At 37.9% G+C, this 25,398-nt stretch overlaps 1 protein-coding gene across 4 annotated transcripts in view; it reads left to right on the top strand.

Moving 5' to 3' along the window:
- The window catches only part of LOC129236146 (NADP-dependent malic enzyme-like), a 74,863-nt gene that overhangs the window by 336 nt on the left and 49,129 nt on the right, over positions 1-25,398 (top strand). The window contains exon 2 of one of the 4 annotated variants that reach the window (XM_054870375.1): positions 263-485. In XM_054870375.1, coding sequence (XP_054726350.1) covers positions 424-485 — 62 coding nt within the window. In that variant the 5' untranslated portion in view covers positions 263-423. Of the gene's footprint in view, positions 1-160; positions 486-24,102; positions 24,337-25,398 lie in introns of those variants that run through there. The other 3 variants (XM_054870373.1, XM_054870374.1, XM_054870372.1) reach the window with 3 other exon arrangements.

Raw genomic sequence — 25,398 nt, 5'->3', positions numbered from 1 at the left:
TGACTTTCTAATTGAACGAAAAATACTTCACTAACCTTAAATTACATTTCAATTCCATTCTTACTTCCTCTTCTCCTTCATAACTATTTAATATATACATATATAAAGTAGTTGGTTTTTTACACTTTTCGTCTCCTTCCAATAACTTTTGAAATTCTTAATTCAACCAATCAGCAGCGTCCGACATTGACACCAACTTCAATTGTCTTATTAATTTTTCAGTACTTCCATTATTTTGTAATTGCTTCTCTTATTCCAAAAGAATAAAAGCGCACTGTTGCTCATTTATCGATCGAACGCATCTAAACTTAAAAAAGTTTTAAACAAAAAGTGTCCTTACGCCAGCGGTGGTATTGCGTGCTTGAATTCATTTCCCTTTTATTCGCCAGCGAGTGAGGAGTGCTTTGGTGTGAGACGGCAATTATGGGCAATTCAAGCTCAATTTGTGCGGATAAGAATGCGGTCAGAGGCTACGATGGTAACGGGTGAGTACTTAAACACGTTGTTGGAAAATATTGTAATATATTATATTCAATAGAAAACTTCGAGGGTATGCTTTCTCTTCAGAATTCTGACTCATTTCTCTTTATCATTGAAAAAAGTTTCCACAATATGCTGATTTTTTCCACTACAGTACCCTAATCACTTAAATATATTTTAATATGTTTTAAATCAATTTAAGTTATTTTAAAAACCAATTAAAAATATTTTAAGCGATTAGGTCACTGTAGCAGCGGAAAAAATAAGCGGAATTTTTTTTTGCAATGAGTCAGAATTCTGAAAATGTTCTTTATTGCACATTTCATGAACTAAGTGAATTATTTTCTTTCAAAATAATATAAATTAAATTCTGAAAGGGTTCTTTATTGTACATTTCATAAACTAAATAAATTACTTTCAAAGTAATACACATACGAGTAAAATGAAATGGCGGCTCTATAGGATTTTTTCGGCGCATCCTTTTTTCGAAGAGTGCACGGTAAGACCAGCAGCGTCGGCAATTTTTAATTTTAGGTAACAGAAAGTTTTTTAATAATTTAAAATAATTAATAAAACAACTAAAATTTTTCAAAAAAACAAAAACTCGTTTCAAAATTTTATATAACATGAAAACAACCGTTCCAGAAATCCACCTATACTTTCATACTTTCTTGTAATTGTGAATACGCGGCTAAAATTTAAAAACGCCTAAATTTAAATAATTTGTGAGTCTGGTAGACTTGAAAAAAGTTGTTCGGAAATGAAGCTGTTTCGTGTTTCACCAGAGCGTCATAAGCACTGTTGCCAAAATTCAAGGTTTTAACTGTGAATTTCATAAAACAAAAGCACTGCTCTGTGTTAATCCACCCATGTTTGCCATTAATCTGTTTAGCATTCCCGTGACCTTTGAACAGGTTTAATAGAAAATTACAAAAAAAAACCTGCATCATACGAATATATTGCAAAAATCCATCTATCGTAATTGCGAATGTGCGGCCAAAATTTCAAATCAATCGGTCAGAAGTTATTCGAATTATAAAACTTTTAGATTTGAGAAAAGTAGAGAGAAAAGTCGAGAAAAGACGTTCCAAGTTCCAGCTGAGAGAAATATAAGCAATGTTGCCAAAATTCACAGTTTTAACTACAATTTACCATTTTTTAGACAATCTTACAGGGTTTTCCAAATAACTTTGTGGTACAAATTACATACAATTTTTCTGTAATTTCAGGTTATGAGCGAATAAACTACAATATATTTCATTCATAGTCCTTTAACAAATGAAATACGCAATAAACAATTACAGTTAGTTAATGAGTAATGGTGCGCATTACGTAACATTCATGTTTTTAACTTCTGTAATGACATATTTTGGGAGTCAATTTTTAATATAAAAAGGCGCGTTGGAGGAGCAGTGTTCACTCTTTTGAAATTAATAGCTTCAGCTTCAGTAAATCAGCTGGGTTGTTTTTTTTTCCTTTCGCGAATTTTTCCAAGGCGAATTTATTATTTGTTTTCTAGTTGCTCAATACTTTGCTTTGACAATCAAACGCACAGAACAGTGATGTTGGTCTAGTGCCACCACCTTTAATGAATGCGCCTTGGGATCAGTTGTCCCCTGAACTCAGTCGCCACCAAAAATGTGGGAAGAATATTTTTTCAATTCAATTAAATGAAACAAAATAAGAAATAGATTGGAAATTCACGGTATTTAAGAACCAACGAGATATTTCGGTATTTTAAGAACCAACGATTTCGTTAAAAAAAATTTGCTTCACTTTTATTATTGTAAATTTTGCGAATCGAAACAAATGTGTAAAAAATTAAGAAAGCTATTTACGAAAACTAACGAAATTGAGTTTCATTAAAAAAAATTATTTAAATTTTCTAGTTTACAAAGACTGTTCAGGTATAATTAAGTAGTTAAGTGTATCTTAAATTATTCACGTTAATTTGTTTTAAATGAATTTTTTCTTTGCTTCCGCCTTCTTCTTCTTCTTCTTCTTGATTAGCGCAATAACCGCTTAAGGTCAAGTTTAACAAAGCGCGCCAGTCGTTTCTTGGAAACTCCAAGTGAAGCCAATTTCTTTTCCACCTGATCTTTCTAACGCAGAGGGCGCCTTCCGCTTCCTCTGGTACCACATCGAATACTTTCAGTGTTGGAGCGTTTGTATCCATTCGGATGATATGACCCAGCCAACGAAGCCGCCGGAGGATGGTTTCATGTGATGAAAATTCCTAATTCCCATTCGCTTTCGAGTGGTCAGAACGATTCTTCTGCATATGGTCCAAGCAGCTCACAACTTCCGAGCTAATGTGAGAAGGCGAAGTAACCCAGGATATCTGGCTATGCGCTGGGTTTGGGACCCGCCACCTAAAAATATCATCCCCCAATGAGAAACAAAACAAAGCCTTGGATGAGAACTGCCTAACTCTAATGGCAATCCTGCAAACGAACTAAGGATTATGATTTGAGCGCTTGCTCCTGGAATGTCCGATTCCTTAATGGGGAAAATGCCTTTGCGTGGCTCCTTGATGTCCTCGTAATAGCGAGGGACGGGCCAAGGCAAGAAGAACATTGGACCATGCGACGTCTACTACAGCTGCCATGTAAAGGAGCGTAAATTCGAAGTTGGATTTATAGTGGTTGAGAGACGTCGTCACCAGGTACCTTCCTTTAATCCAGGGGACGAGCGTCTCGCAATTAACTACATCAAAGCGAGACTTTTCAACAACTCGCTCCCATACTCCGGCGGAAGAGAAGGGCGATGCGATCAATGATTGCCTCTATGAGCGCCTGGAACGTTTCTATGAGCTCTGCCCCCGCCACGACTTAAAAATTGTGCTTGGTGATTTTAATACCAGGGTGGGTAGGAAGGGAGTTATTGGCCCCACAGTCGGGAAATTCAGCCTGCACAATGAAACATCCGGTAACTGACAGAGACTGATTGACTTTGCCGCGGCCCGAAACATTGTAGGCTGTACCATCAGATTCCAGGATAAACAAAATACACCAATACTCTTGACCGAAAAGCGCGAAACGAGATCGATTCATGGAAGACACGCTTGTATTGTCAGGTCATTATTTTGTTGCAGCCAAAATACGCACACGGCTCTGTACCACGTATATCAAACTACACAAACAATATTCGACATCGGAAAGCTGCAATCGCAATAGGCAGCCAGAAGACTCGCCACTCGACTCTCATTTCTGCTCTCAGAGAGCGCTGCTGACCAATCCCACATGCAGGAGCAATCGAGCAGCATTGAGTTCAAAATACTGCCAGAAATTTGGACGGCTTACAGGAGGTTTCAAGACCAGGGTGTTTTGCTGTAATAACAAAGACGGCGATCTGGTGACTGACATCCAGAGTATGCTTGGAGCAAAACACTTCTCAAACCTGCTTAATAGTGCCAACTGCCAAATGCCACAGAGAATGCGAAGATCCCGATACCCAAACTGTTGAAGGCGGGACAGTCGTTCCGCTACTCGACCATGACGAGGTGAGAATACCGATAACGCGCCTAAAGAACAACAACGCAGCGGAAGCTGACAGACTACCGGTTGAGCTATTCAAACATGGCGGCGAGGAGCTAGTAAGGTACATGCATCAGCTCTCATACAAAATATGGTCGGATGAAACCGTACCTGCCGATTGGAGTTTAAGTGTGCCCTGTCCAATCCATAGCAAGGGTTATTCTGCAATCTGTGCTAATTACCGCGGGATTAGTATTCTAAATATCGCCTTTAAGGAGGTTCTAGCGAGCGTATTGTGTGAAAGGCTGAAGCCCACCGTCAACTTGCTGATTGGACCTTATCAGTGTGGCTTTAGACATGGATAATCCACCATCGACCAAATATTCACAATATGCCAAGTCTTGGAAAATCCTTATCGAAAGAGAATCGACACTCATCATCTTTTTGTCGATTTCAAAGCTGCATTCAACAACCCGAAAAGGAGTTGCCTGTATGCCGCCATGTCTGAATTTGGTATCCTCGCAAAACTAATACGGCTATGCAAAATGGCGTTTCCCAAAATCAGCAGCATCGTCAGAATTGGGAAGGACCTCTCCGACCCGTTGATACCAAACTAGGTTTAGACAGGGTGACTCGCTGTCGTGTGACTTCTTTAACTTGGTGCTGAGAAAGATCGTGCGAGCCGCAGAACTTAACGCTCAGGCACAATTTTTTATAAGAAATCCAAAAATATGGAAGTAAAGCTTAGCAGTTTTAAAGCGACATTTTTCAGTAGTCGCAAAAGCTTTAAAAAATATTTTGTTTTTTTAATTTTTGTACTTACCTGCGCTAATGATAAAAATTAAAAATATGATCACTTTTAATAAAACACTTTCTATTTTATTTTCTTTCTATTTTATTTTCTTTTTCTTTGTACTGAAGTTCAGTTGAAAAATAGCGACTTTGATATGTGAACCAGCTATTTTGATGTGCGCACATTTGAAGTTTAATTATTTTCTTGTTTATTCTAGTTTTGAAAAGTAGTGAAACCTCCCTTGGCCGGACACCCACCGTCAGAAAGCTTTTGTCCGTCTAAGAGAAGTGTCCACTCAAGGGAAGGAAACTGCTTCCGACTCATTAGACTTCGTATAGGAGAAAGTTCCGCTCAAAGGAAGTGCACTGCTAATAAAGGTATCCGTTAAAAGCGGTTACACTGTATATGTATAAACTATATGCATACAGATGTATGTATGTATAAAACAAAAATATATTTAAAAGGCAGTTTTAAGAATTTTTACATTTTGTACCTTTTTTTTTGTTTTTATGTACCTCATTTTGTCCAGATGCTTAGTTCTCAAATGTATTCGGCATGCTTTTCAATTTTATTTATTTAATTTTAAATTAATTTCTAAAAAAATATTTTTCTGAGTACTTGCAGTGTAGTTGTAAAAATACATTCACTTTTATTTATATTTCAAAAGCTGAAAAATGAGATTTGTGTCGCTTGGAACTTAAAGCTTGGAGTTTTTTTATTTTTCAATATTTACTCTTTATTGTTTATTTTGTTTTTGGTTTTTTATATTCATGAGTTTATCATTGAGTTATCTTCAATCAAAATTTATAAAAAATGCCGCAATATACCGCCAAGGTATTCGATTGTGGTTGCGCGTGGCCATCGGCCAATAATTCGAAGTTCGTGTTTTCAATTTCACCTACTCAGAAAACGATGCAAACTTTATTCTCGCCAAATGCATTTTTGCCGTGAAAAGAGCTGCAAATACTTAAATATGTACACACATGTAAGGTAGAAACTCGATTCTTGCGACACAATTTTTGTTTTTCATTGCGCAAGTACTGAGCGACGTTAGAAAGATATCGTCGATGTCATTCTGGTAATTAGAAAAAAAATGTTTCATCAGTTTACTGTTTCATGAACGGAGATTCAAACTTACGCACTCCCGATTGGTAGTCACGCACCAACCATGAAGCATGAAATACGATAGCTAAATATTTGCGGAAAAAAATTATCAAATAAGAGTGACTCCATCAACCCATTTTTGGACAAATTTATAATAACAAAACAGTTATGGATTTAACCCCTTGCCGTGCCATTTAGCTCGACAAAACTCGGGCCCAAGTATTACCCGTCAACGCGTGGTGACGTACAGATAGAAACTAGCATTCAATCACGACCCCGACTCGTGATGTTTATGTTGGATCCGACTATCTATTCACGAGCCTGATTCGTCATATTCATGTTGAACCAAAATTTTCATCACGAATCAGACTCGTTAAAGCACGGCAAAGAGTTAAGCTTGACAAAAGAGCAAATATACAATGCCGATGAATCTGACTTATTTTGGAAGCTCTTACCTGACACATCCCTTGTACGCTCAAAACGAAACCTTGGCTCCGGGGTATAAAATCAGTACGAAGAGAATAAAGTTCCTTGCTTCTGCAAATGCTGGTGGAAGATATAAGGTATTTAAAAATTATGGTTATTAAAAAATCGGCGAATCCGCGTTCACTAAAAAATGTTACTGGTATGCCTGTTGTCTACCTACAAAGGAAGTGCTTGGATGTCCTTAGCTTTATTTGAATAATGGTTTCACAGAACATTTATTCCAGCTGTTTGCTGTATTAATCAAACATTTCTTAAATAAACAGTTAAAGAGCTCCTCCGTGCGCAAAACCTTCCGAAAAATCACTTATTCTTATTGATAATGTTCCATGACAACCCTAAGAAGACGAGGTAAAGAGCTACGACGGTCAAATATCGGTAATGCGATTTCCACCAAACTGTACGGCTCTAATACAGCTCATGGATCAAAACGTTATAAGGCTTACCAAAATGAGTCACTGTGAAATATCGACTTGAAAAATGCAATATGCTTTTTAGCTAGCGCATGAAATGCTCCTACTACAACTTCGATTCAGTCATCGTTTCAGAAACTTTTTGACTGAGAGTGTAACAATATCACTCCTATGATTACAAATAGCGGATAATGCATCCAATAGTCAATTCATTGCAACGTTGCTTCGGGAAGTAGAACAATTGCAGCAAGTCTGCCAATCTAAAATCGCGCAATGGATTTTTTCACAGCTTGAAGTGAAAAGTACTGTCATGCAGACGTTGAAGCAGTCGGCGAGGAACTAACGACGTGTTGCAATATACCATATGCTTTGGGCAGAGCAGAACAATGCTTGCTTAAACGATGTACAATACACACCAAAATCGAAAACTTAAAATTTTGATTTCAAATGAAACTTATCGTTTTAAAGTATATTTCATTAATGTAATGAAAACAAATAAACTTGGACGGCTATCAGTAAAAAAACCATTTTGATTTGTATGAAAAAATAACTCAGTACTTGTGTCCACCGCAAGAGATCGAGTTCCTACTGTATGTAAGATGCACGAGCCATTCAGAAACAGCATAAAGCTCTAAAACTTTTCAGTAGCAGGAAAAAAAAAAAACATATTTTATGCATCAGATACAGGGTGCGTACGGTATTTGAGGACAAGTTGAGAGTAAAACTAATAAGCTTTTGTTTTGAAAAACAAAATACAAACATTTACACTAAACAGAAACGATGAAATGCTCCTAAATCATATTGACCCTAACGGTATTAATTGCAGCCTTCAGAGAAGAAATGGCTTTATGAGGATGCTTATTGGTTTCACGCTGCGGATTAAGGTCTATGGAGTGAGAGGGTCATGGTCATGGAAATTTTCAGCCATTCAATTTTTTGTCGTCATCGCTTTGTGCGAAGAAGTAGAGGAGCAGAGTCTTGCTGAAAGATGTATGGGCTGTCACCGCGTACACTACTAATCCAGAATATTGTCCCTGTCATTCCCATGGCAGCCGGTTCTACGTTACCGGAATGACTCGGGGTTTTCCCGACCAAGGGCTACTGCCCCAGTAAACTAGCCCTGTCTAGTGTAACGTATCCCACCCCCAATTTTTCGTTACAGGAGCAATCCCTTGCAGCACGTTTGCTCCAAATACTTCTCTTCAGAGCTGGCATCGAACCAAGCCTGGACCAGAGGTATTTTACTGTTGTATCTGCCACAAACAGTTCCACCCGAACTCCACCTCGGTTAAGTGCAACGGATGCTGCATCTTAAGACCTGTTCAGGCCTTAAGACTCACAGGGAGTGGACCACAATTTATGTAGCCACGTATTGCTTCCGCCATCAGGCGGCTCCTGCCTGAACGGCGATACCGTCATCAGTGCCGGCACGTCAAACTGCCACCACTAACCATACCTTAACGGCGAGGATCTCTCAGGCGCAACACAACTCCCCTACTGGCCCACAACCCTCCTGCTTCTATCCCAGTGCGAGGACAAACCAGCAGCTCTTGCTCCCCAGCACAGTCTGTTCCGTGTGTCAGACCAGAGTTCCTCGGAACTTGACAGCTGTCCAATGCAATTCTTGCAATGGCTGGTGCCACACTCGGAGGTGCTCTGGCCTGCGCACCACCCGTGAGTGAATACGCGACTACGTCGCCCCCTGCTGCAGAGCTTTGCACCCGCAGAGGGTCCTTGTCAATGATCGCTTACACTTGTTGAATAAATTCGGCAGATAGGATAGTGACAGAACGTTTCTCGTGTTTTTGTGTTTTGCAGCAGCTGCTGCATTGCCGCCTGATGCTTTCAATTCATGGCGATCCTTATGAAACTCGACAAAATTAGAGATTTCTACAAGGTGAAGTCCAAAATAAACAAGACACTGGCGTCATAAAAATGTTTTTAATTTCGCCACCTTTTTAATGAGTTAGTGCGTTGGAAGTTACATCCCTCGCTGACTTCCAGTGAAAGCTTGGTGATATTCGGTTCAGTGGGGGCGAAGTTATTGCGTCTAAAGTGTCAGTATGCTTGTGTCATCGGTACAAAAATGAGTTTCGCACAAAGAGCTAATATCAAATTTTTTTTTAAAAATCGGTAAAATGTTCACGATGATTGTCCATCTCGTGGCAGAGTTCATAAGTGGTTTGCACGTTTCCGAGATGGTTGTGAGGACATACAAATGTAAATGACAATGAACATACGGGCCGCCCAAAATCAGTAATCACCGAAAACCCCATGGAAATTGTTCGTGAATTTATCAAAAAAGAACCGAAATCGTCATAGAAATTCATGGAATCGGAGTTGAATATCTCCAAAAAAAACCATCGATTTATCGAATTTTAAGTAATCATTTGGGCTTACGAAAGGTCTGTGCACGTTTCATTCCGCACAAATTAAGTGAGGACCAAAAAATGCTCAGAATTCAAAAATTAGAAAGACCTCATTAAAGAGGCGAGAAAAGACGAGGACCTCCTTTACAATATTGTAACTGGTGATGAAACGTAGTGTGTCCATCATGAACCTAAATCTAAGCGTCAAAGTGCTGAATGGAAGGCCCCAGACGAGCCACCATCCAAAAACTCGCGTTTGGAGAAGTCAAAAATCAAGTCGATGCTAATTTATTTTTACGATTCCAAGGGAATTGTCCACAAGAAATTCATAACAGCGGGCCAAACCGTCAATGCAATTTTCTATCTTGGCGTTTTGAAGCGTTTGTTGCATTGCATTCGTCGAATTCTCCCTGAATACTGCATTATATTCCACCATCTCATCGATCCGCTCTTGTGACTGATTTTTTGACTAGAAATCGCATTTTAACCATCAATCACTCAACGTATTCGCCTGATATGGCTCTCTGTGACTTGTACCTATTCGGAAAATTGTATTTGGTCATGAAAGGGAAATGTTTTGCGTCCGTAGTGGTCATCCAAAAGGCTTGCACCGACATCCTGAAGGACATTCCGGTCAATGACCAGAAACACTCTTTCGAAAAGCTTTTAGATCGCGCAAAACAGTGTATCTGTGGGGACTATTTTGAATAAATAAACTCGAAGTTATCAGAACAAAACTCCTGTTGTTTCTATTTTAGCTCAGTCTTGTTGATTTTGGAGTTCACCTTATAAATTGATGTAAAATGCGCTATATTGACGATAACTGCATGTCACTTTCTTTCTTGAGTTAAGTTGTAGTCCTCCATGTTTTATCTGGAAAAGAACAAAAAGAAAATATTTTTTCGGGTGGCTTATAGTCACATATTGTAATCACCCTGTACTGCTACGAAAAAAAAAATTATCGAAAATTATTTCGATATTTAATCACTGCTAACTGCTTATAAAAGTTACTCATTGTGCGGCTTGAAAATGTGGCCTTCATTCACTGCTGGTGCTTTCGAAATTAACTGAGAATGCAAAACTTAAATCAACTTTATTAGCAAATACATTTTCGTTTTGTTTATAAATATGTATGCACATATACACACACATTCATATGAATGACAATATCAAAGCCTCTCAGATGCCTTGCGCTCAATGCTTATGACACACTTGCCGTGTGCTGTGTGGCCTTGAGCAACTGCGAGATTAACTGAAAAACTGTAAGGAGTCTATAATAGCAGTAACAATTCATTTAAAATATGGAAAATACAATACACAAACTATATTTTTTTGAATTTTTTAAATTTACTTTCAAAAATGTTATTGAACAGATTGTGTATCTTTTTTTTTTGTTTCATTTTTTACTATTTTTTTTTTTTTCGTTTTGTTCATACCCGATTTCTAACGCATATTCTGCCCAGTTTCTGTGTAGTAGGCGGGCAGAGGTGGTCACAAAAAAGTCCATGGCAGCATTTAATTAATACGAGTATCACTACTTACTAATATATTTAACATATTTTGCTTTGTTCGTTTTTATGACAAATTGTCTTATTGACCTTCGTCGCATTAGTATTGCATGTGTTTGAAATGAGTAATAAATTAAGTTGAAGTCAATAAAATCCAAATCGACGACAAGTGCGCGTGAAAAACGTGAAAGTAACTTCAAGTTAATACAAGCAGATAGCAATTTGGCACGTGATTTCATACTTAGTTCATCTATGTATGTATGTACACACAATACATTTGAGCCAACTTGTCTGCCACAATAAGCACTTAACAACTTACTCCAGGAGATTAATAGATAATTATTCATGAAAATTACAAGACGCATACTTCAATTCTTAATTGCTTTCTAATTACATCGACACTTGCATGTGAATTACTTTCTGTGAACATTAGGGTATTCCTTAAATATATGAAGAAAATGTTTGCATCGGATTTCCTAAACTTCAAACCCTAAGTCAATACTACATACTATAATCGAATATATCACACATAAATTTTAGTCTCGATTGGAGACGATTAAGGCGTGTCCTACAAGGGGAAAAGTTCAGAATCCTGAACGGAGACTAAAAATATTAGAACTAGATGATATAATATTATATTTTGTTTGGGTATTGGATTACAAAAAAAATTAATAGGACTATGAATAAGTTCGTGCGGTTTTTTTTCGAAATTTGAATTTCGGATCATTCCCATGGCTTTTAAACGTTTGGAAATGGTTGATTGATCAACTCCCAAAGTTTTTGCAACCTCTTCTTGCGTTTGAGCCGGATCTTGATCGAGCAATTCCTCCAATTCGGTATCCATGAACTTTGGCGGCGCGGCCAAAATCACCACTTTTAAAGCGTGCAAACCACTTCTGGCAAGTTCGCTCAGCTAGAGCATGCTCACCATAAACTTCCACCAAGATACGATGACTTTCGGCTGCTTTTTTCTTCATATTAAAGAATTCCCCGCAAAAACACATTATTTGGCACGAAACTCGACATTTTCAAGTGTGGTAAAAATATTGTTGTTTACGCTTCAAATAAAAAACTTATACTGACTTTTGTGCCTTACGACAGTAGCTCTCCAATGAATGTTTGGAAATGTGGATCGATGGAATAATAATCAAGTTACGCCATCTGTTGTAAAACCGCACGAACTTATCCATATTATTTTAATTTTTTGAGTCTCCTTAGAGGAGTCTGAACTGTGCGCCTGTACGACAGACCTAAACCGCTTTCAATCAGGACTAAACTTTATTTATTGTATTGGGTATGGGCATAAGTTGCCGTCCTTTCTTAGCCAAAGTTACGAATTATTTGAACAATTAAATAATACAGGATATTATGTGAAGTACGTGCCCTTGGAAGCTACACTCTTACTCCATCTTTCAGGCAGCATACGGACTCCTTTGACGTAAAATTCGAGTTCTTTTGATCCATTCATTGAGCCAGTTTGCGATGCTCTCGTAAGAAGTGAACCACTCTCCAATAAGGGCTGACTGCATTGGTGGGAACAGCCGGTAATCCCAAGGAGCAGTGTTTAGGAAATACGGCGGGTGGCGCAAGATTTCCCAATTTCAATTCAGTCCCTCTAAATATTTCTGGACAGATTGAGCAACATGTGGCTTGGCGTTGTCATGCAGCAAAATAAGTTTGTCATGTCTACCGTCCCATTTCGGCCGGTTTTTTTTTTTTGGGAGCTCGATTGAAACGCATTAGCCGCAGTCGGTAACGCCAGTGATGGTTTCGGATGGTTTAAGAAGTTCATAATAGATGACACTCTTCTGATCCCAACAGATGCACAACATCTTTGAAGCAAGAATATTTTTTTCGCTGCCTATGGACCTGGTTCACCTGGCAGGCTCCAACTTTTTCGACGCTTAGGGTTATCATAATAGATCAATTTTTCATCGGAAGTAACGCTGCGATCAAGAAAACCTTTTCTTTTCTGCTGTTCGAGAAGCATCTTACACATCACCGAACGTCTCTTGATTTCATCTCCTTCAATTATGTGGCACCCAATTACCCAGTTGATCATTATACGACCCATTTCAGCTGCACTTTTCTTTTCTTAGGGACGAACCTAGACATTTTCGAGGTCAAATAAAAAAGGATCTTCACGCTTCAGGCGAATGTTAACTACTGCGATCGTGACCTCACATATACGCCTTCAAATAACCAGTATATTACTAGAGCGAACACAAAAATAGTATCAGCAGCGACACCTCTTTGACGAGGGCGGAAACTTATTCCCATACCCAATATTTTCGACTTTGTAGCCGCCATAGCCGAATGGGTTGATCCGTTACTACCATTCGGTAGTACCCGAGCACGAAACTCTGAGCATAAAGCTCCAAATGACGGAAAAAGGTTTCTTCTAACAGCGATTGCCTCTCCGCAGGCGATGGCAACACCTCCGATTGTATTTCTGCCATGAAAAAGCTACTAATAAAAAACTATCTGGTGTTCAGAGGTGGCATAAAACATGGAAAAATATCACGACGTCCAAAACAAATAGGAGAAGGAGCTCGGCTCCAATTATAATAAAGTTCAAATTGTTGGAGCATCACCAGATTTGGCCATCTTCCATCAGCTTCCAGATTTAAAAAAAATGCATGCGTAGAAAACGTTTTTCATCAAATGATGAGGTCAGCTGTGGAAGCGTATTTTGCAACTCTTCCAAATTCTCACTTGGAATTCATAAATTGGAATATCCTTGGAACAAATGAGTTGATGTTCAGGGATACTATACTGAATAATAGAGTGTGTTTTAAACCATTTTTATAAAGTGCAGGGTCCGGCAATCAAAGTGTAACCAATTAAAAAGGCCATAAATTTAGTTTGGAAATTTACTTTTATTTAATGCAAAGTAAAAAATGTGTGAAAATAATACAAAATTAAGAATCAATTTAATTTTACTCGATATGACCACCTTTTGCCTCGACTAAGACAGTCCAGAAACGAGCCAAATATTATATAATGCCATCACTACATGAAACCCATTACTGGTTTTATTTTTTCGCGTTTACTCTCGGCAAAATGCTTCCGCGCGCTTGTAAACAATACTCTGGACTGTCATTTAGCCAATTACACTTCTAGTGCCGGACCCTGTATAAATCTATTATTATTATTATTAGACTACTGCGCACTGCGACTAAAATAGATCTATTGTGCAAAGCCTGCGAGGTACCCTATATTTTAAAGCTTTTTACAAATTACGCACATTCTGGGTTATTGTTCCATAGTTTATATGGAGGTATGGCAGTACCACCAAAGTGCTTTAGCCGTTTTCTACCTAATGCAGGGCATTTACAAAGAATGTTTTCTCAATTTTTCAATGTCTAGAGTCCAATGTTCAAAATCTTCAGATGATAGTCTAGAGAGTCCAATTTCATTTAAGTGATATCTCAGGCTACAGTGGCCTGTAAAGTAATCAGTTAAAAGTCTTAAGTCTACTCTGCTAAGTGAAAGTGGCTCATCAGAAATACCTCTGATAGGAATTGTTTCGCTTGTCGCTGATCGATAGAGTTTCGCCAGTTTTCAACGAACTTCTTCACCTCACACCTGAGAATTTCGTTGATGTGGCCCTTTTGTAAATTCACAGAAAGGTTTAGGACCAATTAGGGGCATTTTTGCCCATTTCTTTGCCAGATGATCAGCTATTTCATTTCCCTCGTGTCCTTTAAGCCATAAATATGTATTTTTCCTGTCGAACCGCAAAACTTATTTAACAACCTAGTATAAATATATATCTTTGACTGTAGTAGTATGTATTTCTTCCAATTCCGGCGCTCACCATTAACTACCGACATTTTTTAGGAAACATGTCCATGAAGCGTGCAACTTCGACGAATTGGGTCGGTCTAGAGGGAGAGCGGTATTAGGTGAGTGGGTTACGTGGGCATATAAATAAATAGGTGGCTAGTATCGTGCGGGGGCCTTCACATGCCGTACACATATTATATATATTGAGTATGTCGAGGTCATTTCTGGATAAGTAGAAATTTAACCTGCTACAATATCTAGAATGTAATTGAGCCAAAGTTAAGCGGATCTCGCAAGGCAGCTGAAGCTCTTCGTCTGCAATAGGTGGTGGTTGGACTCCAATAACGGCATTCGGGGGTCTGGAGCTTAGAAAGCTGGTAAGAGACTCACGAAGAATGTCGTTTAATATCTGTCTGTTCACTGTCCGATCAAGTAGTTATAGTCATGTTTGGTGCTGGATCTCGTCGAAGTAGTCGAAGAGATTTCTCCCGACTTAGCTTAGTAATAAGAAAATCTTATAGCTTGAAACTTACACTTGTTTTATTTTTAAATTGCAATCTAATAAACTTGAACAATACATTCTGTCAAAGAAGTACCGGGCATTGTTCAATAAAACGCGAAATAATTGTTTAATCATCAAATCTTATTTTGTAATCTTCAAAATAGGCTCCATCCGAAGCCAACGATTAGTCCAGTCACCAAAGCACCTTTTGAACATATAATATTTAAAGAGATCTTCTTCAGCTCCATCAGCGAATTCTTCTTAATGGCCTCTAGCACGACTCAAAGCGGCGTCGGCGGAATGGCAATTTAAGTTTTGGGAAAGGAAAGGAGGAAAAGTCACAGGGGCCTAATCCGGTGAATACGGTGGTTATTCGATCAATACGGTGATTTGTCGAGTTTTTGTTCAAAAAAGTGTTCACAATGCGAGCCTCGTGAGACTGCGCGTTATCATGGTGCAAGGTCCATGAGTTTTCTTTCCACAAACTGGGTCGTTTCCAACGCACATTTTCTCTCAAACGTCGCATAACTTCCAAATAATATTCTTTGCTTACCGTAGAACCATTTGGAATGAATTCCGAGTGCACAACACTATGATTATCAAAGAAAACGAATAGCCTGACTTTCACTTTTGACCGACTTTGACGTGGCTCTTTGGGTTTCGGCCCATGTGAATAGCGCCATTCAGCCGCCCGTTGACTGGTTTGCATGTCAAACTCATACACTCACGTTTCATCACCTGTTATGGTGCGCTGGAAGAACGTTGGGTCCGAATACACTTGCTCAAGCATGTATTCAGCCACCTTTTCCGATGTATTGTTTGAAAGAAATTCAACGCTCTTGGAACAAGTCGAGTCATGCTCCATCGATGGTGTAAAATGTTGTGAATTGATTTGTGAGACACGCTAAGGTCACGAAGTACCTCGCTTTAACTTAAATGATAGTTTTCCAGGACCATTTCGTTGACGTTTTCATCCGTTGAAGACGTAAATGGGCGACCAGATCGGGGCAAATTTTTCACGACTTATGGGTCCTCTGCAAAAGCCTTATACCACTCGTAGACCCGTGTTTTTGATAAAGCACACTCGCCATAGGCTTTCTGCCACATTTTCAACGATTCGGCATACGAAATCCCCTACAAAACACAAGACTTAGCACAAATTCTTTGTTCGATATTTTTATCCATAGTGAAAATCGCAGAGCGCACCTGCCGTTGACTGATATAATTAAATGCCAAAAACAAACTAATTGACAGATCGCGCTAAGCCTCTGTGACACTATAGAGGATAGTTGTACCAACATTCCAGTAAAAAAAATTTTAAAATATTTACATATGTATAACGCGCGCTTTTTGAATGAACCATTCCCAATGTTTTTTTGACAGAATGTCCGTAATTGCTTTTGAATTAGTATTGGAATTATTTCTTCCCTAGCCAATATTAGGTAAATATTCAATTTTGCTTCAGACTAAGGGTTATAATTATTTTTTTATTTTTTATTTTTTTTTGTGAATTCTGTTCGAGTTAATCGTTTTAATCTGCGTTTGTATACTTTCCCCAATTGTGTTAGGACATTTGTTGTTGTTTTTGTGTCAGTACTTTTGCCCTATCAGTATAGCGTAATCACCGGTCGTTTTCGTCTAGCTCATCTAACAGTAGGCCCAGGAAACTAGCTGCTCGACGGGTTGGGTCCAGAGGGAGAGGGGTGTTAGATGAGTGTGTTTAATGGAGCATGTGAAAAGGTGGTTAGTGTCGTTCGGAGTGCCTTCACATGCTGGACATATCTTTAGTATGTCGGGGTCGATTCTGGATAAGTAGGAGTTTAACCTGCTACAATATCCTGCACGTAATTGTGCCAAGGTTACGCGGGACTCTCGGGGAAGTTAGAGCTCTTCGTCTGCGATTGGTGGTGGTTGAACTCCGATAACGGCATTCGGGGGTCGGGAGCTTAAGAAGGTGATAAGAGTCTCCCGATGAATGTCGTTTATGGCCTGTCTGTACACTGTCCGATCCAGTAGCTGACTGTTTGTTTTGACTAAGATCTCGTCCGCGTAGTTGAGAAAATGCCTCCTGATGTGCCTGGGAGGTGGCTCAGGCTCGAGCAGGTGTCTGCATAGGTGAGGCCTGTAGAAACACTCTAGCAGAAACTGCTACCTGAGCAATTTGTTATGCTCCTTAACAGGCAGCAACATTTCCTTGTCTTTGCCCCAAGTGCTGCCGGCAAGCGACTTGAGAAACTTGTTGCGATTCTGTACTTTAGTTGCAATAGCGGTTGTATGCGGTTGTTAGCGTCGGAATTTGTGCATCATCGACTTTCACCTTGAGTTGCAGCTTGACTTCCTTTGTCCAGGTGGTGAAAAGGGTCGCCGTGGATTTAGTGGGAGAGAGTTGTAAATAGGCCATCAATGTCATTGTCCGACACCATTATCGTGCAGTCGTCGGCGTATGAGACCAGGGAGACTGCCTCTGGTGGCTGGGGGAGTTTCGAAATATAGAAATTGAAAAGCAAGGGTGAAAGGACACCACCCTGCGGTACACCTCGCTTTATTTTCCTCCATTTTTAGGCCATTTGTTCATTTTGATGATCTTTCAGTCGCTGTATTTTCTAATAGTGTCATATATTGTGTTGATAGTGAGGTCGCTGTTGACTACGTCCAGCCGGCTTTTCTTATTGTTCGAAGTATTTTAGATTCCGTCTTTTGAATTATTTTGATATTGGTTTTTTTCCTGTGCCCCAGATTTCTATACCATATTTCCAAAGGGTGGATATTATTGATTTGAGAGATTATTGATTTATGTATCTTTACTTTGTTGTTAAGGCTTAGTTTTGAATTTCTAGCCAGCAGCCAGCATAGTTGCCTGAACTTGTTTTTGATTTAATTTCGTTTATTTTCTATATGTCGTTTCTAATTTAATTTTTCGTCTATGGATATGCCAAGATACTTTGCACTAGAAAGGATTTTTGATGTGAAACATCTATAGGTTCACTTGTAAACCGAATCGTTGGCGTGGCGACGCTTGCCACGGGTCGCCACGCTATACTAAGGTAAACATATATATATTTTATGTGTAGTAGTATGACAAGTGCTAAGCCAATTTCAAAGGAACATCTCACAAATGATGTGGGTTAAAGTGTGTTAGTATGTGTGCCATGTTAGAGAGACAAATGTAGAGTTGCTAAAGAGCGGCAAGTTGGATGCTCGTGAGTGCTTAGTAAATGTTGGTGCGTTATGTGTTTTTGAATGTGTTCGGTAATTTGCTATGTAGATAATAGGAATTCGATTACAGAGAATTCATGGGAAACTGGAAGGCTGGCTAGAGTGGGCACCTTTGAGGCGCGCTCTCTGTGCGAAGAAATGACGAAGGTCAGTGTTTGAGTTGAAAAATATCAAAAGGTTACAGAAAGCAGAGCCAAATCAGAAAGAAGTTTCATTACTCAATTATTTAAACCAAGTGGAACTATTTTGCAATGCCAAATTTATTGCTTAATTAATTCGAAATGAGAAGTGCAAACTTATTTAATAGCAAATTCGAGATATTTTAAAGACACATTTTGATTACCATACAAAGTGACTTAAAATTAATCATGCTATCGGATTATTTATATTTCTTACAAATAGTGCAGTACGCCAATCATAATTGAAATTTGTGAAGTGTAGAGCTGCTGTATAAAAACAGACAAGCAATGGTGGGCGTAAAGGTTAAAAGTCATCACTCAATATAATTTCTTAATTTATTATTTTTTTAATTTTATTTAATAATTTTCAAATACAAATCTGGATGATTAATTTTGCGCCACCTGAAAATTCAAAAATTCCATCACTCAAAATCATTTTTTTATTTAATATTCTTTAAATTTTATTTAATAATTTTCAAATACAAAACTGGATAATTAATTTTGCGCCACCAGAAACGTCAAAAAATTTCATCACTCAAAGTCATTTTTTTATTTAATTTTTTTTAATTTCATTTAATAATTTTCAAATACAAAACTGGATGATTAATTTTGCGCCACCTGAAAATTCAAAAATTCCATCACTCAAAATCAATTTTTTATTTAATATTTTTTTAATTTTATTGAATAGTTTTCAAATACAAAACTGGATAATTAATTTTGCGCCACCAGAAACGTCAAAAAATTTCATCACTCAAAGTCATTTTTTTATTTAATTTTTTTTTAATTTTATTCAATAATTTTTAAATACGAAACTAGATGATTAATTTTGCGCCACCTGAAAATTCAAAAAATTTCACAACTCAAAGTCATTTTTTTAATTAATTTTTTTTTTATTTTATTTAATAATTTTCAAATACAAAACTGGATGATTAATTATGCGCCACCTGAAAATTCAAAAAATTTCAGCAAATCAACAACAATCCAAGAGAATCTACTACCAAATATGGAACAACAATAGATGCTGTATTTGTGAGATATCTTGATAATATTTCATCCAATACTTTTGTAACGTACTTTAGTTATCATCGACCAATCGTCGCAGTAATACCGGCAGAGGAAGCATCGAACATAACTATTACTGAAGTCACAGATGAAAATATTTAAATTGTGGCTTGATATTAATATCGAATTTTGATATCACATGTAAATAAATGTTTATGAAATAAAGTTACCATTTTCTGTAAGAAATTCGTAATACTTCATTTTTTCATTAGGCTATATTTAATTCCTGTAATAATATTATCTTTTATGCATATTACTTGTACACACACGATGTTTCACATCTGCCAGGCGTCCCATGACGGCTCACATTTTTTATTTCATTGTTTTTCATTGCTAGGAGCTTTTTCATGGCAGAAATACACTCGGAGGTTTGCCCTTGCCTGCCGAGGGGTGACCGCTATTAGAAAAGACTTTTTCAAAACATTTTACACTTACTTACATACATACTTTCCATTCTACAAATGCGTGCGCTAAAATATCTAAAGTATTTCTCTTACTGATAACAACAAAAGCGACTTGGTCTCCATAAAGTCATTTGGCGTCAAACAGCTGACATTAAAATACCAAGCATGCGCGCTGCTAGTGGCTTGCCCAAATAATCACTCTCGATTTTCTCTCTTGCAAAAAAACAAGAAAAAAAAAATCCACTAAATAGTTTTTAGCTCATATGCTAGAGTGTAGCTTTATGTGCGTATGCACCCAGTAGGGAAAGCCTGAACTGCTGAAAGAAATTTGTAGTTCAGAACTAGTTTGATTTCGCCAATTGCGTACTACTTTGCTGCTTATGCCACGATATAAGATATTTTTATTCAGAATATGATGGTATGCAATTAGATGATATGCAAAGACCAACAATGCCCTTTCTCGCGCATGATGCAGAATTGCCTGAAGTTAAGATTTAAGTAGTTTCAAAATTGCGGTGAATATTTTTCTACTAGTTGGAAGTAAAGTTCGTATATTAGTTTGTATCAACTTATTTCAGAGTCACATTCAAAAGAGGGACTAACTTGAATTTCTAGCTTCAAAGCTTTAAATTCATTTTTAAAATTCTGGCACAGTCATTTTTAACTGAAAAACATTTACATAACTTAAAATAATGTTAAAAATCTGTTTTTTTTTTGTATGCCTCAATTTTTCCACTATTGTAAATAAACGTCAGCAAGACGGAATTAATTTCAAATTATACGCAAATGGAGCCCCCGTTTTACTATGTATCAAAAAAGGGATCAGTCATAAGACGGAATTTTACTATCTCGTGAGTAAAAAACACCAGCAATCGGAGCGATTGACAACATCATAAACCGTATCAACAAAGTGCGCGCAGCGTTTTCCCCAGTTGCTATGAATTTGTAATAGCTACGAATGTGGCTATATGGCTGTGAATTCTGGCGCACCTTTAGAAGATAATGTGATTAGGGTAGTTGATTCCCTTTTCTGCCATTCGCCTTTAATTTAATGCCAGTAAAATGAAATAGCGGAAAGTTGACGGAAAACAAATTTGGTTATTTGTCATTCATTATATTCTTCTATTATATTTCCTTTGGTAGTTCTAATTCAAAACATTTTGCTGCTGCTCGAATGCTACCACCTTGAATACATTCCCCTTGGCCACGAATTCTTGTCACTTACATCCGAGCTTGTCCGAAGATTGCAAACATTTCGCAAAATTTTAAAAATCTGGTGGCCTCGCGTTATTTAAAGACAGGAGTTGCTTTATTCGACCAAACCGTGGAAAAGCAAAAACCTCCTGGCGACGCATGGTGGATGCGGACTTTTCGAACTCTTTAAAAGAAGTTGCTCATAATCGCAATGACTGAAATGCTTTTGTCCTGCCCCCACGTTCCAACCGAAGTTAAAGAAAATTACATAATAAGGGTGATTAGATTGGAGGTACTTTTTTTCATAGGGCTTTTTTGACAAATCACGCGTGGCTACTATCAAACTAAATACATAATTTTTTCAGTATTCATTGGCATTTTATCATCATATGTAGACCTACGCCTCAACAACTTTTACAAATCATACAATTCTATTACGAAAATCGACGCTTGTGAAAATGTTCATCACGCGCTCAGGCCAACTTATGGTGTTCAGCGATGAGCCCAATTTTGGCTTAATGGCTACGTCGACAGTGAATGACGAACGCTAATGTGCCATGATAAACGACTTTTTAATGCCGGAAATTAAATTCTGTGATCTCCATAACATTTGGTTCCAACAAGACGGCGGAAGGCGCTACTTCCCCTGAAACCATGATTTTACTGCGTCGTTGTTTCGATGAGCAATTCATCTTTCTTCACGGAACTTGGATTGGCCACCAAGATCGACTGATATCACATGCGTTTTTGCATGAGAGGGGTCGGCAAGAGAGAACTGGATGCATGTCCTCTGTGAATGCCAGATGTACTCAGACATTAGGGATTTTGTGGGTGTGGGGATTAGTTGGACTGATGTACGGTATGATGTGAGTAGTGTGCGCGAGGTTTTTAGACGGCGAAGAAATTTCGGGCGTTCAGTTGATTAGTTTTTAGCTAGTTCTTAGTCTGTGTGTTCTGTCGGGGGATTTGGGGTTTTGGGTTTGGGGTATGGCCACCAGTCCAGAGCTGTATAGAAACTCAACTAGCTGCGAAGTCTGGGCAGAGACTTAAATCTGGTACCACGAGAAATAGCTTGCTCCGACCTGTTCTTTAAATAGGCCCTTCGGGGAGTATCATGGTGGCTGTGGTTTAACACCCAAATGCGGGTAGAGCTTTTTTTGTTCGTTGTGGAGTTGCATTGCAACCGGGAGCCGGACCCATAGTACGGCAGAGGATTAGATAGACCTCAAACCCCACCAAGGTGGTTAGTGTGTCATTCCACACTGCCAATTGGTACCGTTAAATGCTTCTTACATTTTTGGGACGCTGATCAACGCATTGTTTTAATCCGTTGTGTTTTTGAGCGCCATGGTGTCGGACCGTCGTCGGTAGGTACCCACGTAAAAAACCATCGGACGCTAGCCACCAAGATCGTGTGATATCACACCTTTGAACTTTTATTTGTGGGGGTATGTACAGTCTCAATGCTTTGTGGAAAAACCAGCAGACATTGGAAGCCCACATTACTAATGTTATTCACGAAATACCGACCGAAGTCCTCCAGCGAGTCATTTAAAATTGGTGTTTACGGATGGCCGAATTTCGGCAGCGTTGGGCCCAACATTTGAAAGGATTAGTTTAAAAGATAAATGTCATAAATGGTTCTGCTCAAAAATAATAAAGATTGCCAAATAAATTTGAATTTTCGTTATTTTATATCAATTTAAAATCCGATACCTCTTAATTGATCACCCTTTATATACGTATACATACATATGTACATATATACATATATAGGGTGATCAATCATGAGGTGCTTTTTTCAATAGTTAAAAAAAAACAAAAATGTAAATTATGTTCAAAACCTTTATTTATCATTTGAAAGGACATTCTTTGGCATTTACTTTTTTAATATGACTTCATTCAAATGTTGGCCGCAACTACGCTTAAGGTGGTCCATTCTGAAGGTCCAATTTTCAATCACTCGTTCGAGCATTTCGACTGGTATGTCGTAATGTTGGCTTCCAGAGCTTCAATCGTAGCTAGTTTATCAACATAGACCTTGGACTTCACGAATCCCCAAAGAAAAAAGTCCAAAGGTGTGATATCACAAGATCTTGGTGGCCAACTCACAGGTCCTAAACGTGAAATCAGCTGCTCTCCGATATGACTTCTCAATAAAGTCATTGTTTCACGAGCTGTATGGCAACAGAACGCTGATTTTCATAATACAGTTGAACAATTTGTAGACGTTGTTGCGGTGTGAGTCTTTCCATGATGAAATGCCAAACGCTGTTCAACAAATCCACGATGACAGTTTGCCACAACTCGCGCGCGATCTGTAAAAAAAACGCAAATGAAAAAAACTCCTCTTAATTGATCACCCTATACATATGTATGTAAATTATTAAGGTTATAAATTTCAAATTATCCATTCGTATATTTAAATAAAAAATTAAAAACTGAAATTTGTTTACCTATTCCAATCTCTGTCAATTATTATGTCAGCCACATCAACGCAAGCATTAAACAAGCTCAATATAGTAAACCCTATGAGCTGGTTTGTCCAATTTAACTCTGATTTGCAACGATTCAAAAGTACATATATGCAGACCTTATTAGATCTGAACTAACAAAAACTTAATGCTGCGGTGGACAATTGACAATGCCGATGATTTTCATTCTGCTCCTCATTTTATGAAAAAGAGAAGGAAGGCAGAGTAGTCATGATTCTCCAGAAGGCACCAGTTCAATACTACCGAATTTCCCTACAGGGTACAGATACCTAGGAATGTGTGCATGTATATATTCATATATCTATTTGCATATGTACATATGTGCATGCACTTGTATGTAATACCTATTAAAAGCACATTTCGCATTGTATCGATTCTCGATCTTGTTTTGTTCACCTTTCTATTCACCAATGAATAGCATCTAATCAGCACTAGCGGCGAAATGTGAAATGAAGAAGCCCAATAAAAACAAGCGAATAGCTGTAAACAAATTGTTTGTTTCTGTAGTTTGTAAATACATACATACATTCATATTGATACATATACATATACTGTATCAGAGTGCAAAGGAATTGTAAAATTCGTCTCTTCATAGTTGGCTTCGCTTCAGTGGCGTACATATAGCCGGCGTAAGCAGTCAATTATAGAGACTGAACAATCGCTGACAATCGTTGACAAATATTATAAAAACAAAAAAAAAATAATAATAAGAAAATAAATAAATTGTTAATCCAACTATCGAACACTTCACTTAGCAACTTAAGCACTTTGTGCGAAAATTCAAATATTTCAAAAATGCAATTGAAGGCGATTAGTCCATTTCTATTGAATACGCGGCTTCTCAGCGTTGGTATGCGCTATAAAGTACGGTAAGTTGGCTAAGTACATGAATTTATTTTGAAAGTGGCTTATTACGTCTATGTTTCACAAATATTTAGGAATCACATAGCTGAATATAATGCAAAGTGTAGATTTTCTTTATGAACAACAGGTAATTACTATTGGCAAATGTCCTGATACTTTGAACAGTTTGAAATGCGTCATTGAATGAAATTGCATTTCGGTTAAGTATGGAAGTAATATCAGTCTATTGCCTCTATAAAAAAACACACTCAATTCTGTGGTGTGATCATAAGCAATAAACGCCTAAGTCGAAAATCAAGTTTCCGAGTGCAAAAACTTACATTACGCAGAAGCCAATACTTAAGCCAATATATTCATATTAACCCTTTTGCATCACCGCTCGAAATGCGCGATGTACTTAAAATACTCATACCTTGCGTCGGCAAGACTTTTACTGTTTATTCTAATAAAAAAAATATTACAGGACAACCAATATTATTTATTTTCCTCAAACTTTAACAAACAAATAATTTATCGCGGATTATTCCGTTCTTGGTGACAACAGAGAGTTTTTGTTCCGGCAATGAATGATGCAGAAGGCTTAATAACCTTTGGAAAAACATTGCTAGAGTAGTAGCTATTTCTCCTACATATGTAAATATAAGTGAGACTCTCTGGCAGACAATACTAACGTATGCAAGAATATGAGCGAAATTCCATTGCACGCCGCCAAGTTACTGTAAAAGAATAACAACAAACAACAGGTAGAGAGCCGCACTTTTCATACTACAATTCACAGTCTGAGAGCAGAGAACTGGGAGTATACTTACGTGGGTTTCGCTGTTGTATACTTTGCACATATTTCAAAAAACTAATTCGGTTGCTTTTTATTTTCGTGTCATTGCACATACTGAAAAACTTTGGAGTTTTTGCAGTCCCTGCAACTTGCCAGTGTATCTGATTCTGTAAGATCCATTAGCTTCCCGGCTACTGGTCCAAATATCTTTCATAGGATTTATGCTCAAAGCGGAGAATGTAGTTCTTCGTTCGTAGCCATATATTGCTATTGATCTTATTAGCGTCTTGAA

Source organism: Anastrepha obliqua, chromosome 1, assembly GCF_027943255.1.
Source record: "Anastrepha obliqua isolate idAnaObli1 chromosome 1, idAnaObli1_1.0, whole genome shotgun sequence".
NCBI classification, from domain to species: Eukaryota; Metazoa; Arthropoda; class Insecta; order Diptera; family Tephritidae; genus Anastrepha; species Anastrepha obliqua.
The sequence above is the reverse complement of the archived record's forward strand: the minus strand, read 5'-3'. Positions and strand labels throughout refer to the sequence as shown.